General features: G+C 42.9%; 1 protein-coding gene and 1 long non-coding RNA gene across 6 annotated transcripts in view; one reads left to right on the top strand and one right to left on the bottom strand.

The window, feature by feature from the left end:
* The window catches only part of LOC135547369 (uncharacterized), a 68,343-nt gene that overhangs the window by 26,057 nt on the left and 25,164 nt on the right, over positions 1 to 17,122 (bottom strand). The gene's annotated exons all lie outside the window — the stretch shown is intronic.
* The window catches only part of LOC135547368 (filamin A-interacting protein 1-like), a 49,776-nt gene that overhangs the window by 18,702 nt on the left and 13,952 nt on the right, over positions 1 to 17,122 (top strand). Inside the window, exons 2-4 of the mRNA XM_064976345.1 lie at positions 3,048 to 3,257; positions 3,735 to 3,920; positions 4,126 to 4,304. Of these exons, the coding sequence (XP_064832417.1) occupies positions 3,087 to 3,257; positions 3,735 to 3,920; positions 4,126 to 4,304 (536 nt within the window). The 5' untranslated portion in view covers positions 3,048 to 3,086. The remainder of the gene's footprint in view (positions 1 to 3,047; positions 3,258 to 3,734; positions 3,921 to 4,125; positions 4,305 to 17,122) is intronic.

Raw genomic sequence — 17,122 nt, 5'->3', positions numbered from 1 at the left:
AAAACATTTTAATAGTTTACTTTAAAATATATTTGTTTTCAGTGTTATTTTGAACGGAGGCCTTTTCATTAAATGAGCGATGTTAAAATATTATAAATTGATTTGTTTATAACTTTTTGGTACTTTGAAAACTTTTGGGGTAATGAGAATTTTTGCATTGGTAGTTGTGGAAATTGCATAATACCTTATCAATAAACATAATTAGGAAAGATATCAATACAGATCTTAGTGATTCAAGAGGTATTATGGTGAAAAATGTGTTGCTTTTTTTCTCACAAAGTTTTTTTGTCTAGTGCCAGTTTCTTGAGAACCACCCACTACCCAGTCACCCTCCCTAAGAAGTGACCAACATAGGACATAACCTTAATGACCATGGCACCTAGCCACCTAACCTGAGTAGGAGGGAACCTTAATCTGAACCTATGCCTCCCACAACAGGTGGATATTATCGGGCTATTGGGAGTGAATGGGTAGACACAGGTTAGACAAGTCAGGCACTTTCTCAGACATTTATTAATGGTGTACTAATCCTCTCTATGGTTTATTAGCGTTAATGGTTACATAACATGACTCAGAATGTCAGTGAATAAATGTGCTTTCATAGACTGAAGTCATGTTTACATTAATCAAGCTTTAAAATGGCATCTGGGTTTGAGCCGATATTTAATAAGAGGGCAAGCGAGCGGTGAAAGTGTGTGTGAGTGTATCACCATGTAAAATAAAGGAGCTATTTAATGGGTGGGTGGTGAAAGGGTGTGTGTACACACTTGTGACCATGTTTTCATTCCAAAGTGTTCATTATTTTTTATCCCGGTGCAGCCGGTGGCCTTCCGTGGAGACGGGGCAGACAGGCGAGACGCGGGTAGATCTCCATGGTTAAGAAAATAAACCAAGGAGCCAAAGGGCGTTGCCAGTCTGTCTGCAAGGGGAAAGTCCTCAACTGGGCACTTACAATTAGGTGTGTGTTGTGTATGCGCAAATTAGTCTGCATTTGTCTGCAGAGATTAAGCCTATGTCCATACGTGTATAAGCATGAGTGCATATCTGTGAGTGTGTCCACATAAGCACTTAGGCCTAGCTTAAGTGCTGTGTGTGCATGCAGACATCAATAGGCATAGGGAACAGAGAAATGCACGTAGTGAGCTAGCAGGATGGACGGGGCAAGAGAGCATGATCTAGTCCAAAGGAAACAAAAATCAAGTCAGACGAAAATATCAGCCAAACTAAAGACATAATATAATATCATCATACCCTGTAAAAGTGTTCAGCTCAAAACCTCAAAATATGTCTGCTCACAATGTAGGCCTGTGTGTGTGTGTGTGTGTGTGTGTGTGTGTGTGTGTGTGTGTGTGTGTGTGTGTGTGTGTGTGTGTGTGTGTGTGTGTGTGTGTGTGTGTGTGTGTGTGTGTGTGTGTGTGTGTGTGTGTGTGTGTGTGTGGACCTCAGCTGTGTGTGTCCTCCAAGATGATACCTGTGTGGCTGTGAGTCGTAGGTTGGAAGTACCTGCTGTAAGCATGGGACCTCATAAAAGGCCTCTGTGTTACTTTATCATTCCTTCCATCCCAGTAAACGAGTGGAGGGATGAATGCCAGAAAGGAAAGGGAGTCCAGATTGAGCTTCTGCTATCCGAGATCCTTGGGACGTCCCTACCATATACACTAACCCATACCCTAACTTTAAGCATAACCCTTACCTAACCCTAACCTTAACCATAACCCTTACCTAACCTTAACCATAACCCTAACCATAACCATAACCCTTATCTAACCCTAAACCTTTTACATTTCAATTTCAATGGGGTGATGTCAGACTTGGGACGTTCCAAAGATTCCATTTAGACTTTTCTGTCCAGATAGCACCATCTGTCTTAGTAATTGATACGGAGAGGATCACAACTCAGATAGGCAGACAGCTCTCGCACACACACACACACACACACACACACACACACACACACACACACACACACACACACACACACACACACACACACACACACACACACACACACACACACACACACACACACACACACACACACACACACACACACACACACACACACACACACACACACACACACACACACACACAATCACCTTTCCTATAACCTATAATCCACCTTTCCTATAAGCCATTCTGTTTGTTTCTCTTGTTTAGAAAGATGGGCTGTTTTGATGACAACATCCAGCTGTTGCCTAAATCCTCACTCCCCCATTCTTGTGTTGGAACATCTGACTCATCTCTCACTGTTGTAGAACTTTGAAAAAACTTGTCCTGTTTCTAGTGTAATTTGTGTTTGTGTACATGCATGTGTGTTAGCAGGCCTATCATGCGTGCATAATGCATACGTGTGCTTTCTGTGTATGCGCCCACCAACTGGCTAGGTTTGGGACACACAGCTGTGTGTGTGTGAGCCTTTAAAATCCTGAATATGGTTAACGCTTTGGCTGGGTATTCAAATTATTCTCTTATAGATTGGGATCTGCAGAGATACTATTAGGCCTGGATATCCGACTTAATATAATCTGCGGTTGGACCAGCATTGTTTTCTGTTGCTGTAACCTGTTGGGAGTCAGCGTTGAGAACACATACACACTACACATAGACGCACACACACACGGTTCATCTCCTCATATGGTCAGTAATTAAGCCCTTAGTCTCTGGCATGCTCCTTATGCCTGCCAAGCCGTCAGCCAGACCTCCCAGTCAATTATGTGCTAACAGAGAAACTATGAGATGACATAAGGGTGACATAAGCAACATAAGTAAACATGCTAAAGCTATTTTTTTAGCCCTGGGCGGCTGGTTATGACAAGGTGCCTAACACTTTACATTAGTTGTAATAGAGTCATCAAACATGTAACTGATACACACAAAGCACTCGTTCATTGATTCAAACAAGAAATAGGCTTACTTGAGTGCTCAGCTTCAAATTATATCACCATCTATTGTCACTGCACTAACCTCCCTTTACTGCCTGCCTATTCTCCTTCCCCACTCTTGTACTACCTGTCCATAAATCTCTCCCTCACTCTTCTTCCCAGGTGGATCCACAGATACGTTCCCGTAGCAACAGCCCCAACATGGCTGCCTGGAACAGCAATGGTTCACAGAACTCCGTGGCCCACCTCGACCCCCTCAAGGGCACCGTCCTGAGGGACAGCATGGGGGGAGGAAAGGGGGGAGAGAGAGGGAAAGACCTATCCAGGGATGACCTTGTGTTCCTCCTCAGTATAATGGAGGGAGAGCTGCAGGTGAGAACAGGACAGAACAGTTGTGTTCTAGTATTTCTGGATCTAGGTTTACAGTAGATGTTTCATCCACAATCATGACCGCTGTGCTCTATAAGCTAACAAGATCAGGATGGTAGTATGCGGGCTAGTAACCCATAGCTCAGACTTGGCCAAACCACAATAGGGCCAAATCCTTTTAAGCATAAATGTGAGTGTTACATCACACATTGACATCGTCAATGGGAGAATTGCTCCGAACTGAGTTGAGACCAGCTGTAGATGAGCTGTAGAGGAAACAGAATGAATCAGACTCTAAGAAAAGAGCCTATTGTGACTAACTAAAACCATGAGTAAAACACTCCTAGACATGCCTCACAGAACGTAACACACACACAGCCTAAACCGCAGCTGCATAAGAAAGACTTGGGAGTGCAATCTCTTTTTCATCTCTATTATTCTGCATCCCTCCTTTTTTATTACATCTGTCCATCTCACCAGGCCAGAGATGAGGTGATCACGTTCCTGAAAGCAGAGAAGATGGATTTGGCTCTATTGGAGGCCCAGTATGGCTTTCTCATCCCAGTAGAAGTGCTCCGGGCCTTGCAGAGAGACTCACTCCGGGCCCAGGCTTCTGAGGCCCAGGTGGCCCCACAGCAAGATGTCTACGAGAAACCCATGGCTGAGGTATCAGCAGATAACACTAAGATTGAAAACACAGCCACTGTTAAAACCACCAGTCACACATAGGCTTGTATAGGCTTTAAGGCATGGGTTTTGAAGTAGAAAGCTAATGATAAACCATTTACCCTTTGCCCGTTTCCAACAATGCAATGAGAGCCACGGTGTCTTCAGCCCTGTCTTCAAGTCCTTCTCTCTCTTTCTGTGTTAGCTGGACCGGCTGGTGGAGACTGGAAAGCAGAGCTACAGGCGGATGCTGGAGCAGCTGCTGCAGGTGGAGTGCTCCCACAGTGGCGCCCTCTGCAGGCTGGAGGAGCAGGACCAGCAGCACCGTGCCTTCCTGCAGCGCAGCGATGACCTCACCTGTCTACTGGAGCAGGACCGCGAGAGGTCAGTGACACCCACCAACGGCAACAGGACCCGTGTTGGAAATGCTACCTAGGCTAAGAGCAGGGGCTCTACCATATTAGGGTAATCTATTTTATCAGATCAGAGGTCACATATGGAAAGAGATCAGAGGGCAGAGGAGATTATCTAAGGACATTGGAACCAGTCCATCTGAACCCTGTAATGTAACATAGTTTAAGGGCTGCAGATTCCTCTGTTGCAACCAAGAGAGTAGTCTATAATGTGATTTCCATGGCTGAGTGAGTGTGTAGGGCCACTGTGACCACAATGTGTTCATATACGCAGCAGTGTAGTGCTGCTAACCTCAGGCCTGTACTTATAGCTACTATCCTCACTCACGGACCATTACCCCTGCTCACTCCTTAAGCACTCTCAGTCCCTTAGAAACACACATGTTAGCACGCACACACACACACACACACACACACACACACACACACACACACACACACACACACACACACACACACACACACACACACACACACACACACACACACATTTGCAACCCTTTGACTTGGCAGTGTGAAACTATTTTTTTATTGGTCACTATTGTGCCAGTGAAACAAATGTAGCTAGTCACGACAGTTTGGTTCGCAATTTGATATTTTTTTTAATTATCATGATTTATTCAAACAGTAATGTTCATTTGATCAGAAATGTCCCTGTTCTGCTATCGGCTGCTGTGTGAGCGAGTCACTCCCTCGTGCACGGAGGAGAGAGAGGAGCATTCTTAAAAGCACAACCATATGACCATTGCTCAAAATGCAATTGCGGGAATAATACAGTTTTCAAAGCAACTTCTGTTGTTCTAGTTACAGAGAGGATAGTCACGGCTTGCTGTGAGTATATTATATCATTTATTTATCACCTCTTAATATTGAGCTCATAGCACTGCTTTACAACTGGAGTGGGCTAAATAGCACAGGAGGCTGGTGAGGCTCATAAGGATGGCTGGAAAGAAGCAAATTGAATGGCATCCATTTATCTGGCTCCAGCCCTTACCACCTGTGCTACATAGTATATGGTGTTGATACATCCCATGTAGCGGAGTGGGCCATTTGTGGGGAATCGGCCGACATCAAGTAGCCTGTATAGGCCTAGTGATGGAACGTTTTTGTAGGATATTACATTTACTGATAGATGAATCAATTAGCCTACATGGTTATCTAGAAACATTGTCATGTTTAAAGTTGGCAATCTTCCTCAGGTAGTGAATAATATAGCCTAAGCTAATATGCACAAAGATGTCCAAAAATAAATCTGATAATTCTGGATCCTATTTCGACATCAAAATATCAATCATGCATTCCCTGGATGTGGTAGATGAAGTAGCTAATAGGGATGTGCATCTTTCCCTTTCAAGATGATTCGATACTTATCTAGATACACAGGCTCCGATACGATACAGGAAAGATACGTTCTAGCTTGAAACGATTCGGTGCGATTCGGCTTGATTAGAGATCAAATCGATGCGATTCGGTTCGATGGGATGCACTAACAATTGTTGCATAATCACATTTATTTTCCATTCTACATTTAAATCTGCTGCTGCTGGAGCTCTCTGAGCTGGATCTGTCTGAGCTGACTTCAGTGTGTGTGTTTGTTAGGGGTGTAACGGTTCACCAAACCCACAGTTCCGTACCTATTGCAATTTTGGGGTCACGGTTTGGTTCAGGTACAGCGGGCAAATGAAATGCCATTCACAAGGTTCAGCATTCACAATGTTCCGGGCATTGTCTGTTGTGACCGGATTGTTATGTCAGGCCGCTCAAGTTTCCACTCTGATGCTGCTTTCGTAACCATGCGGGAGGTGGGAATTTAACAGTTGTGAAGTCTTAAATACCAGTTGGATGCGTTTAAGTGATTTGAACCCGTTGAAAAATGCTGATTTGCTAATGGCCAACAGGCTGTCAATTATAAACATGAAAGTACAGCTATCATGTTTGTAAACAAATTCTATTGTTCAAAAACCATATTAATTGATAGCTTTTTATAAATAATGTTTTGTTGCTGCATTTTACTGCCTAAAATTCTGTTTCAGAGGCCATTTCCTTAGAAGGTGAAGTCAGAGGTCACCATGTTTGAGAAGTGAGTGCTCAGAATGATATACAATTTTCCAAATAGCAATTACCAGTTTGAGGGCCGTTCAAGTGGATTTTTCCTTGTTGTATGTGGTAAATTCCCACTTGGTTACAAATCCACCATAACCCTACCTCCTTCAGTGCCAGTTGCCACTCTCATAAAGGGCAGCAGTGGCGGTCAGTGCCGTTTAAAATGAAGGAGGACAATCTTCTTTTCATGAGCATGGCCTTATTTCTATTACAGCATATCAGATGACTCCCTCATATTCCATTCACCAAGTTCAATGTAGCAGCGATAGTTTTAGGCTACTACATGATACAATTTTTTCCCATGTACCCATCATGAGGTTGCTACAATCTAGCCTATGAATTAATGTTTACAACATAGGTGCACACAGGTCAAGAGAAACACTTGAGTTGCAAACTAACAAATTCAGGTATGTTTATTCCCGATTTGTTCCATTTGCTTCTGTTTAAGAAACATTTTTCAACGGAATCGGCAGAATGAATACACCCCTGATCACGAGTAAACACAGTTCACTTTGATGGCAGCCACGTCCTATGCGCTCTCCTCTCACCTCTTCCCTTCACTTGTGGACTTCACTGCACAACACATCAGCTGTATGTGGCCAGGCAAAAAAATGTTTCCAAGCCAAACTGCTACTGTACACACAGCCTAAATTGTTGTCACCATCTTAGCTAAAGCAGTGGTGTAAAGGACTAAAGTAAAAATACATTGAAGTACTGCTTAGTAATTGTTTTGGGTATCTGTAATTTACTTTATTATTTACAATTTTTACAACTTTTACTTTCACTTCATTCCTAAAGAAAACAATATACTTTTTACTCCATACATTTATCCTGACACCCAAAGGCCCTCATTATATTTTGAATGCTTAGCAGGACAGGAAAATGCTCCAATTTGTGCACTTATCAAGAGAACATCCCTACTGCCTCTGATCTGGCAGACACACTAAACACGAATACTTTGTTTGTAAATTATGTCTGAGAGGTTGGAGTGTGCCCTGGGCTATCTGTAAAAAAATATATAAAACAATTTGCCTTTAGGTTTACTTAATATAAGCAATTTTAAATGATTTATACTTTTACTTTTTGCAATTACATTTACTTTTGATACTTAAGTATATTTAAAACCAAATACTTTGAGACTTTTACTAAAGTAGTATTTTACCAAGTGACTTTCACTTTTACTTCAGTCATTTTCTATTAAGGTATATTTACTTTTACTCAAATACGACAATTGGGTACTTTTTCCACCACTGAGCTAAAGTAACGTCCTAGTCAGCATAGCTAATATAGCTAATGTGTTAGTAAACTCGCTACATTCATGCAGTAATGTTAGTCAGTCAGTCAGTAAGCAGTTACACCAGTGGGCCCCAGTGAGCAATAAATTAGTAAAATCAAAAGCTTACCTTGACTTGGAAGACTTCCAGTGTTGTGTTAGAAAGTCATAGCCAGCTAGCTAACATAGCATCCCTCTGTTTGAGCAGGGTGTTTCAGTAGGCTAAACTAAACATAGCAAAAAAAACTGTAAAAATCCAAATAACTTCCCAAATCTTCCTTGTCAAGGGTTTAATCACTGTTTCCCATGCTTGTTAAATGAACCATGAACAATTAATGAACATGCACATGTGGAACGGTTGTTAAGACACTAACAGCTTACAGACTATAGGCAATTAAGGTCACAGTTATGAAAACTTAGGACACTAAAGAGGCCTTTCTACTGACTCTGAAATACACCAAAAGAAAGATGCCCAGGATCCCTGCTCATCTGCTTGAACGTGCCTTAGGCATACTGCAAGGAGGCATGAGGACTGCAGATGTGGCCAGGGCAATAAATTGCAATGTCCGTACTGTGAGACAGCGCAACAAGGAGACAGGATGGACAGCTGATCGTCCTCGCCGTGGCAGACCATGTGCAACAACACCTGCACAGGATCGGTACATCCGAACATCATACCTGCGGGACAGGTACAGGATGGCAACAACAACTGCCTGAGTTACACCAGGAACTCACAATCCCTCCATCAATGCTCAAACTGTCTGCAATAGGCTGAGAGAGGCTGGACTGAGGGGTGGTGGGCCTGTTGTAAGGCAGGTCGTCACCAGACATCACTGGCAACAACATCGCCTATGGGCACAAACCCACCGTCGCTGGACCAGACAGGACTGGCAAAAATTGCTCTTCACTGACGAGTTGCGGATTTGTCTCACCAGGGGTGATGGTCAGATTTGAGTTTATCATCAAAGGAATGACCGTTACACCGAGGCCTGTACTCTGGAGCGGGATAGATTTGAAAGTGGAGGGTCCGTCATGGTCTGGGGTGGTGTGTCACAGCATCATCGGACTGAGCTTCTTGTCATTGCAGTACAAAAATATCAATATCCACAGTAAAACGAGTCCTATATCGACATAACCTGACAGGCCGCTCAGCAAGGAAGAAGCCACTGCTCCAAAACCGCCTAAAAAAGCCAGACTACAGTTTGCAACTGCAAATGGGGACAAAGATCGTACTTTTTGTAGAAATGTCCTCTGGTCTGATGAAACAAAAATAGAACTGTTTGGCCATAATGACCATCGTTATGTTTGGAGGAAAAAGGGTCAGGCTTGCTAGACGAAGACACCATCCCAACCCTGAAGCATGGGGGCGGCAGCATCATGTTGTGGGGGTGCTTTACTACGCTTCACAAAATAGATGGCATCATGCGGGAGGAAAATTTATGTGGATATATTGAAGCAACATCTCAAGACATCAGTCAGAAAGTTAAAGCTTGGTCGCAAATGGGTCTTCCAAATGGACAATGACCCCAAGCATACTTCCAAAGTTGTGGCAAAATGTCTTAAGGACAACAAAGTCAAGGTATTGGAGTGGCCATCACAACGCCCTGACCTCAATCCTATAGAAAAATTGTGGGAAGAAATTAAAAAGTGTGTGTGAGCAAGGAGGCCAACAAACCTGACTCAGTTACACCAGCTCTGTCAGGAGGAATGGGCCAAAATTCACCAAACTTATTGTGGGAAGCTTGTGGAAGGCTACCTGAAACATTTGACCCAAGTTAAACAATTTAAAGGCAATGCTACCAAATACTAACACTTCTGACCTACTGGGAATATAATTATATAAATAAAAGCTGAAATAAATCATTCTCTCTATTATTCTGACATTTCACATTCTTAAAATATAATGGTGATCCTAACTTTTTACTTGGATTAAATATCAGGAATTGTGAAAAACTGAGTTTAAATGTATTTGGCTAAGGTGTACGTAAACTTACGACTTCAACTGTGTATATGGCAGGTAATCAAGGATGGGATGGAGTCCAGGTTAGTCTGATGACGCGCAGGTTTGCATAACAATGGTGGCAGGTGTGCGCCATAATGAGCAGCCTGGTGACGTAGAGGCCGGAGAGGGAGCACACGTGACAGTACCCCCTCCCTGACATGCGGCCCCAGCCGCAGGACTCCGACTAAAATGATGATCCCGGGGATCAGGAGTGGACCGGTCACTTCCGCTGAGGTGCGGGAAACGTGTCAGTTAAGACATGGGAGCATGGCGACCTAGAGCACCGAAGAGTGCATACGTGATGGTACCCCCTCCCTGGCATGTTCGGCTCAGGCCACAGGACGCTAACCAAAGGGATGATCCCGGGGATCTGGAGCGGACCATTCGCCTCCGGTGAGGCACAGGAACCTGACGAACCGGCTGAGGTGTGAGAGCCTGATGAGCCGGCTGAGACCTCTCCAGTTGCCTCGTTCGAGGCACGGGAACCTTTTCACCAGCTGAGGCATGGGAGCCTATCGAGCCCACTGAGGCATGGCAATCTGTTAAGCCAGCTGAGGCATGGAAACCCGTCAGCTGAGGCAGGGGAACCAGACAAACCAGTTGAGGCCTCCCAGGTAGCTCCGGTTCAGACAACCATCTCTTTATTACGACCAGACCTCTCCCCAGCTTTACAACCATTGAATCTATATGTTTTGATCATGAGGTAACGGCAAGTGATTTAGTCTCCTCAACTTGTTCAACAGCCACACCCTTCATTACCAGATTCAGCTGAGGTCTAGAACTTAAAGAATGATTTGTACCAAATACAATGCTCTTAGTTTTAGAGATGTTAAGGACCAGTTTATTACTGGCCACCCATTCCAAAACAGACTGAAACTCATTGTTAAGGGTTTCAGTGACTTCATGAGCTGTGGTTGCTGATGCGTATATGGTTGAATCATCAGCATACATGGACACATGCTTTGTTTAATGCCAGTAACAGGTCATTGGTAAAAATAGAAAACAGTAGAGGGCCTAGAGAGCTGCCCTGCGGTACACCACACTTTACATGTTTGACATTAGAGAAGCTTCCATTAACCTCTCTGGGATATGTGGGACGCTAGCATCCCACCTGGCCAAAAGCCAGTGAAAATGCAGAGTGCCATATTCAAATAAATTACCATAAAAATCAAACTTAATAAAAAAAAGTAAAATCACACATGTAAGATACTAAATTAAAACTACACTTGTGAATCCAGCCAACATGTCAGATTTCAAAAAGGCTTCTTGGCGAAAGCAAATGATGCTATTATCTGAGGATAGCACCTCCGTAAACAAAGAGAGAAAGCATATTTCAAACCCTGCAGGCGCGACACAAAAAGCAGAAATAAAAATATTAAAAATGCCTTACCTTTGACGAGCTTCTTTTGTTGGCACTCTAATATGTCCCATAAACATCACAAATTGTCCTTTTATTTGATTAATTCTGTCGATATATATCCAAAATGTCCATTTATTTAGTGCGTTTGATCCAGAAAATCACTGGTTCCAACTTGCACAACGTGACTACAAAATATCTCAAATGTTACCTGTAAACTTTGCCAAAACACTTCAAACTACTTTTGTAATACAACTTTAGGTATTGTTTATCGTAAATAATCGATAAAATTGAAGACGGGATGATCTGTGTTCAATACAGGAGGAAAACAAACTGTAGCTAGCTTTCTGGTCACGCACCTCTATCTAAACAGTACACTTCAAGTGACCCTCGTTCAAGATGGGCGTACTTCTTCATTACACAAAGGAAAAACCTCAACCAATTTCTAAAGACTGGTGACATCCAGTGGAAGCGGTAGGAACTGCAAGAAGGTCCCTTAGAAAACCCATTGAAAAGAGAGTAACCTAAAAAAAACATCTGAATGGTTTGTCCTCTGAGTTTCGCATGCCTAATAAGTTCTGGTATACTCACAGACATGATTCAAACAGTTTTAGAAACTTCAGAGTGTTTTCTATCCAAATCTACTAATAATATGCATATCTTATCTTCTGGGGATGAGTAGCATGCAGTTGAATTTGAGCATGCATTTCATCTGGAAGTGAAAATACTGCCCCTGTCACCAAGAAGTTAAAGTAAACCCCTTGAGTTCTATTAGATAGATAGCTCTGAATCCACAATATACCAGAGGTTGAAAAGCCATAACACATGGTTTTTCAACAATAGGTTATGGTCAATAATATCAAAGGCTGCACTGAAATCTAACAGTATAGCTCCCACAATCGTCTTATTAGTTTCATCAGCGACTCACACACAGCGTTGCAATGAGCAGTATGCATTTTGAAAACATATACTTAATTGTTTGAAACCTGAACGTTTTAATACATATTATGAGGCATGTCTTCCCTTGCTTCAATGTTGCCCAGCCAAAATCATATCATATCTGTGGAGGCTATTTTTTTTCATTGTCCAGTAGCCAAAGGCAAAATCCTAGTCATATTAGCAACCCATGCTAGTTGTTAAACATTAGATCTCCCCTCTTTCAAAATTTCTAACAAATGTTTTAATCTCTGTCACATGAAAACACTTGCATGTGCTGTGCCCTTTTGACAACAGTGTTTTTCAGCTAATTGCATTATGGAATGAACATTTGAGCATAGCATGCTGCCTTGTGCACTTTCTAAAAAGATGGCGCTGGAAGAAATGGGAGATGTTTTATGGGCATCTAACCAATTGTGCAATGATGTGTTTTTTTGGGTGTATTTTGTAACTTATTTTGTACATAATGTTCCTGCCACCGTATCTTACAGCATAAAAGAGCTTCTGCATATCAGGACAGCGATCACTAACCTTGGATTAAATAAAGAATTGTTCTTCAACAAGCAGGATACACAGGATATACTTCAGACACCCGACAAGGGCAAATCTCTGTCATTGACAAGAGAAAGAGACGCAAGTATAGAGGACACAGGGCAGGGTGCCTCATAAGGATCCACCAACGGTGAGTGGGAAATCTGCCCTTACCAGCAATATTACTTACCAATGTACAATCATTGGATAATAAATTAGATGAGGTACGATCACAAATATCCTACCAGCAGGACATCAAAAACTGTAATATCTTATGTTTCACCCGAAAAGTAGCTGAATGACGACATTGAAAACATTCAGCTATCTGGATATAGGGATAGATAGAACAGCACACTCCAGTAAACAACAGCTGGTGCACAAAATCTAAGGAAGTCTCTAGATTTTGCTCGCCTGAAGCAGAGTACCTCATAATAAGCTGTAGACACTATTTGCCAAGAGTTTTCATCTATGATTTTTGTGGCTGTTTATTTACCACCACAGACAGACGCTGGCACTGAGACCACACTGAGTCAGCTGTACAAGGAAATAAGCAAACAGGAAACCGCTCACCCAGAGGTGGCTCTCTTAGTGGCTGGGGACTTTAATAAAGGGAAACTTTAATCTGTTTAACCTCAATTCTTTCAGCATGTTATATCTGTAACCAGAGGGGAAAAAAATTCTAGATCACCTGTACTCCACACACAGAGACGCGTGCAAAGCCCTCCCTCGCCCTCCATTTGGCAAATCTGACCATAATTCTATCCTCTTGATTCCTGCTTACAAGCTGAAATTAAAGCAGGAAGCACCAGTGACTCTGTCAATAAAAAGTGGTCAGATGAAGCAGATGCTAAACTACAGGACTATTTTGCTAGCACAGACTGGAATATGTTCCGGGATTCTTCTGATGGCATTGAGGAGTACATCACATCAGTCACTGGCTTTATCAATAAGTGCATCACTGCCGTCCCCACAGTGACTGTATGAGAAATCCCGCTATGCCCTCTGACGAACCATCAAACAGGCAAAGCATCAATACAGGCCTGAGATTGAATCGTACTACACCGGCTCTGACGCTTGTCAGATGTGGCAGGTCCTGCAAAATATAACAGACTACAAAGGGAAGCCCAGCTGCGAGCAACCCAGTGACACGAGCCTACCAGATGAGCTAATTCAATTCTATGCTCGCTTCGAGGCAAGCAACACTGAGACATGTATGAGAGCCTCAGCTGTTCCGGATGACTGTGTGATCATGCTCTCCATAGCCGATCTGAGTAAGACCTTTAAACAGGTCAACATACACAAGGCTGCGGGGCCAGACGGATCACCAGGATGTGTATTCTGGGCATGTGCCGACCAACTAGCAGGTGTCTTCACTGACAATTTCAACATGTCCCTGATTGAGTCTGTAATACAAACATGCTTCAAGCATACCACCATAGTCCCTGTGCCCAAGAGCACTAAGGTAACCTGCCTAAATGACTACAGACCCGTAACACTCACATCCGTAACCATGAAGTGCTTTGAAAGGCAGGTAATGGCCCACATTAACACCATTATCCCAGTAGCCCTAGAACCACTCCAATTTGCATACCGCTCATACAGATCCACAGATGATGCACCCTCTATTGCATTCCACACCGCCTTTTACCACCTAAACAAAAGGAACACCTACGTGAGAATGCTATTCATTGACTACAGCTCAGCGTTCAACACTATATTGCCCTCAAAGCTCATCACTAAGCTAAGGATACTGGGACTAAACACCTCCCTCTGCAACTGGAACCTAGACTTCCTGACAGGCCGCCCCCAGGTGGTGCATGGCCAGGCACGACTCCAACACCATCATTAAGTTTGCAGACGACACAACAGTGTAGGCCTGATCACAGACAACAACAATAACAACTTATCCCTCAACGTAATCAAGACAAAGGAGATGATTGTGGAAAAGGAGGACCGAGCACGCCCCTATTCTCATCGACGGGGCTGTAGTGGAGCAGGTTGAGAGCTTCAAGTTCCTTGGTGTCCACATCAACAACAAACTAGAATGTTCCAAACACACCAAGACAGTCATGAAGAGGGCACGACAAAACCTATTCCCCCTTAGGAGACTAAAAAGATTTGCCATGGGTCCTCAGATCCTCAAGAGGTTCTACAGCTGCCACATCGAGAGCATCCTTACTGGCTGCATCACTGCCTGGTACGGCAACTGCTCTGCCTCCGACCGCAAGGCACTACAGAGGGTAGTGCATATGGCTCAGTACATCACTGGGGCTAAGCTGCCTGCCATCCAGGACCTCTACAGAGGAAGGCCCTAAAAATGGTCAAAAACCCCAGCCACTCCAGTCATAGACTGTTCTCTCTGCTACCGCATGGCAAGCGGTACCGGAGTGCCAAGTCTAGGACCAAAAGGCATCTCAACAGCTTTTACCCCCAAGCCATAAGACTCCTGAACAGGTAATCAAATGGCTACTCTGACTATTTGCAATGTGTCCTGCCACCCCCCACCCGCCATCCCCCACTTTTACGCTGCCGCTACTCTCTGTTTATCATCTATGCATAGTCACTTTAACTATACTTACATGTACATGCACATATTACCTCAATTAGCCCGGTGCCCCCACACATTGACTCTGTACCGGAACCACCTGTATATAGCCTCGCTACTGTTATTTTCACTGTCATTTTACTGTTTTTTAAAGTTTTATTTCTTTACTGATCTTTTTTTACTTAAATTGTACTGTTGGTTAGGGCTTGTAAGTAAGCATTTCACTGTATTATTATTTCTTCTAAATTCTGCCAGTCAAATGTCCAGTGCCACATTTTAGATGTTCTGCTGTGATGGTGAACTGTAGACTTTAGGCTATTCATTGTGTGAAGGATGATGTAATCATTGCGTGTTATAGTATGATTAGGCCATCATTGTGTTACAATGATTAAATCAGAATATTACTGTTCAAACCCCAGACATCAGACCATGCTTTGAACCTGTATATATCAATTTTCACTGTCATTTTACTGTTTTTTAAAGTTTTATTTCTTTACTGATCTTTTTTTACTTAAATTGTACTGTTGGTTAGGGCTTGTAAGTATGCATTTCACTGTATTATTATTTCTTCACATTATCAAATCAAAGTTTCTCAACATTTTAAGCGTTTTAAACGTTCTGATCCGATACATCAGATTCATTGCTTTTTAATGTTTACATTTTTAATTTAGCCTAGGCCTACTGGTTTGTCACAGAGACTGTTTGGAAAAGGCTATTATTTTCTAGACAAGCTAACCAATAGAATAAGATAACATTTCTATGAGGAAAAGCAAATGCGGACAGTTATTCTAACATCTTCAAAGTGCACATCAGAATTTAGTAAGAATTTGACTTGCATGTTCTGTTAATATGAATTACCATAATCCAAATCTGATTTCTGTCATTCTGACCCCAGTGGGTGCGACTCCCTAATCAGGATACACACCCAATGCATATGGGTCTGGTCAATGGGTCTGGTCAATGGGTCTGGTCAATGGGTCTAGTCAATCTAAATTCTGCCAGTCAAATGTCCAGTGCCACATTTTCCTAACGGAAACCCTGCGTTGAACTCTAAAACTATCCACATCAATTTAAGAACACAAGGGCATGCTAATTGAAAAGATGGCTGGCCATTATTAGCCTGGTTCTATATGGAATGTAGGTACATTATCAGACACAGGTCAGGTCATTATCGGTGCAAATCAACAGAAAAGGTGAAAAATGTTAGTCTAGGGTCCTGCACACACACATTTGTATGCCGCCAAAGCTTTAGATGTGTGGGCTTTCAGGTTGGGACAGTAGCGATTACACAGAGAGGGTTACTGGGTTAAAGACGTGTTTCTGAGCGAAACGATATGCTGTAGTGACAGCGGCTGTGTCCAAAAGACGAGTTCAAATAAATGAAATTGTTATTAGATGCGGTGTGGGCTCTGGACGTGGTTAGACTTCTAACAGGGAATGTCTATAGGAAGACATACACTCTCACGCCCATTCATACGGCTTGTGATTTAGACCTAGGAATCAACACATGCCACCCTTTGTGATACATCTAGGATGATATATCACATCATATAATATATAATGTAATGAGCAGTAGACACCGTCACTGTCACAGTCATGCTAGCCCGATCTGTAGCCTAGCGTGAGACTTACTCATGCATTCCTGGCTAACCTCAATTTAGCACTGAGACAGGCAGGCAGTGCAGACAACACAGCCAGTATACGTACCATGGCCAAGTCCTCTCACTGACATGCGAGCGCACACATACACACAGCGAAGAGATTCTAGGTGAGATGAGAACAGGTAAGAGTGTGAAGGATCTATGTTTTTCTCCCACTTCATCCTCTCTCTCTCTCCCTCCTGCCTCACCCTCTTCCCAACAATAAATGACATTGTGCAGGTGGACTAAGAACATTCTAGAAGACAGAGATCAGTGTGCATACACACACACATACAACTCTAAGCTTCACAAGGCTTACATTTCATTTGCCATGTCTATCTTTGATGTCGGACACACTCGTTCAATTAGACGGTTGTTACAACATTATTTATCCTCTCTACT

Source organism: Oncorhynchus masou, chromosome 10, assembly GCF_036934945.1.
Source record: "Oncorhynchus masou masou isolate Uvic2021 chromosome 10, UVic_Omas_1.1, whole genome shotgun sequence".
NCBI lineage: Eukaryota > Metazoa > Chordata > Actinopteri > Salmoniformes > Salmonidae > Oncorhynchus > Oncorhynchus masou.
The sequence above is the reverse complement of the archived record's forward strand: the minus strand, read 5'-3'. Positions and strand labels throughout refer to the sequence as shown.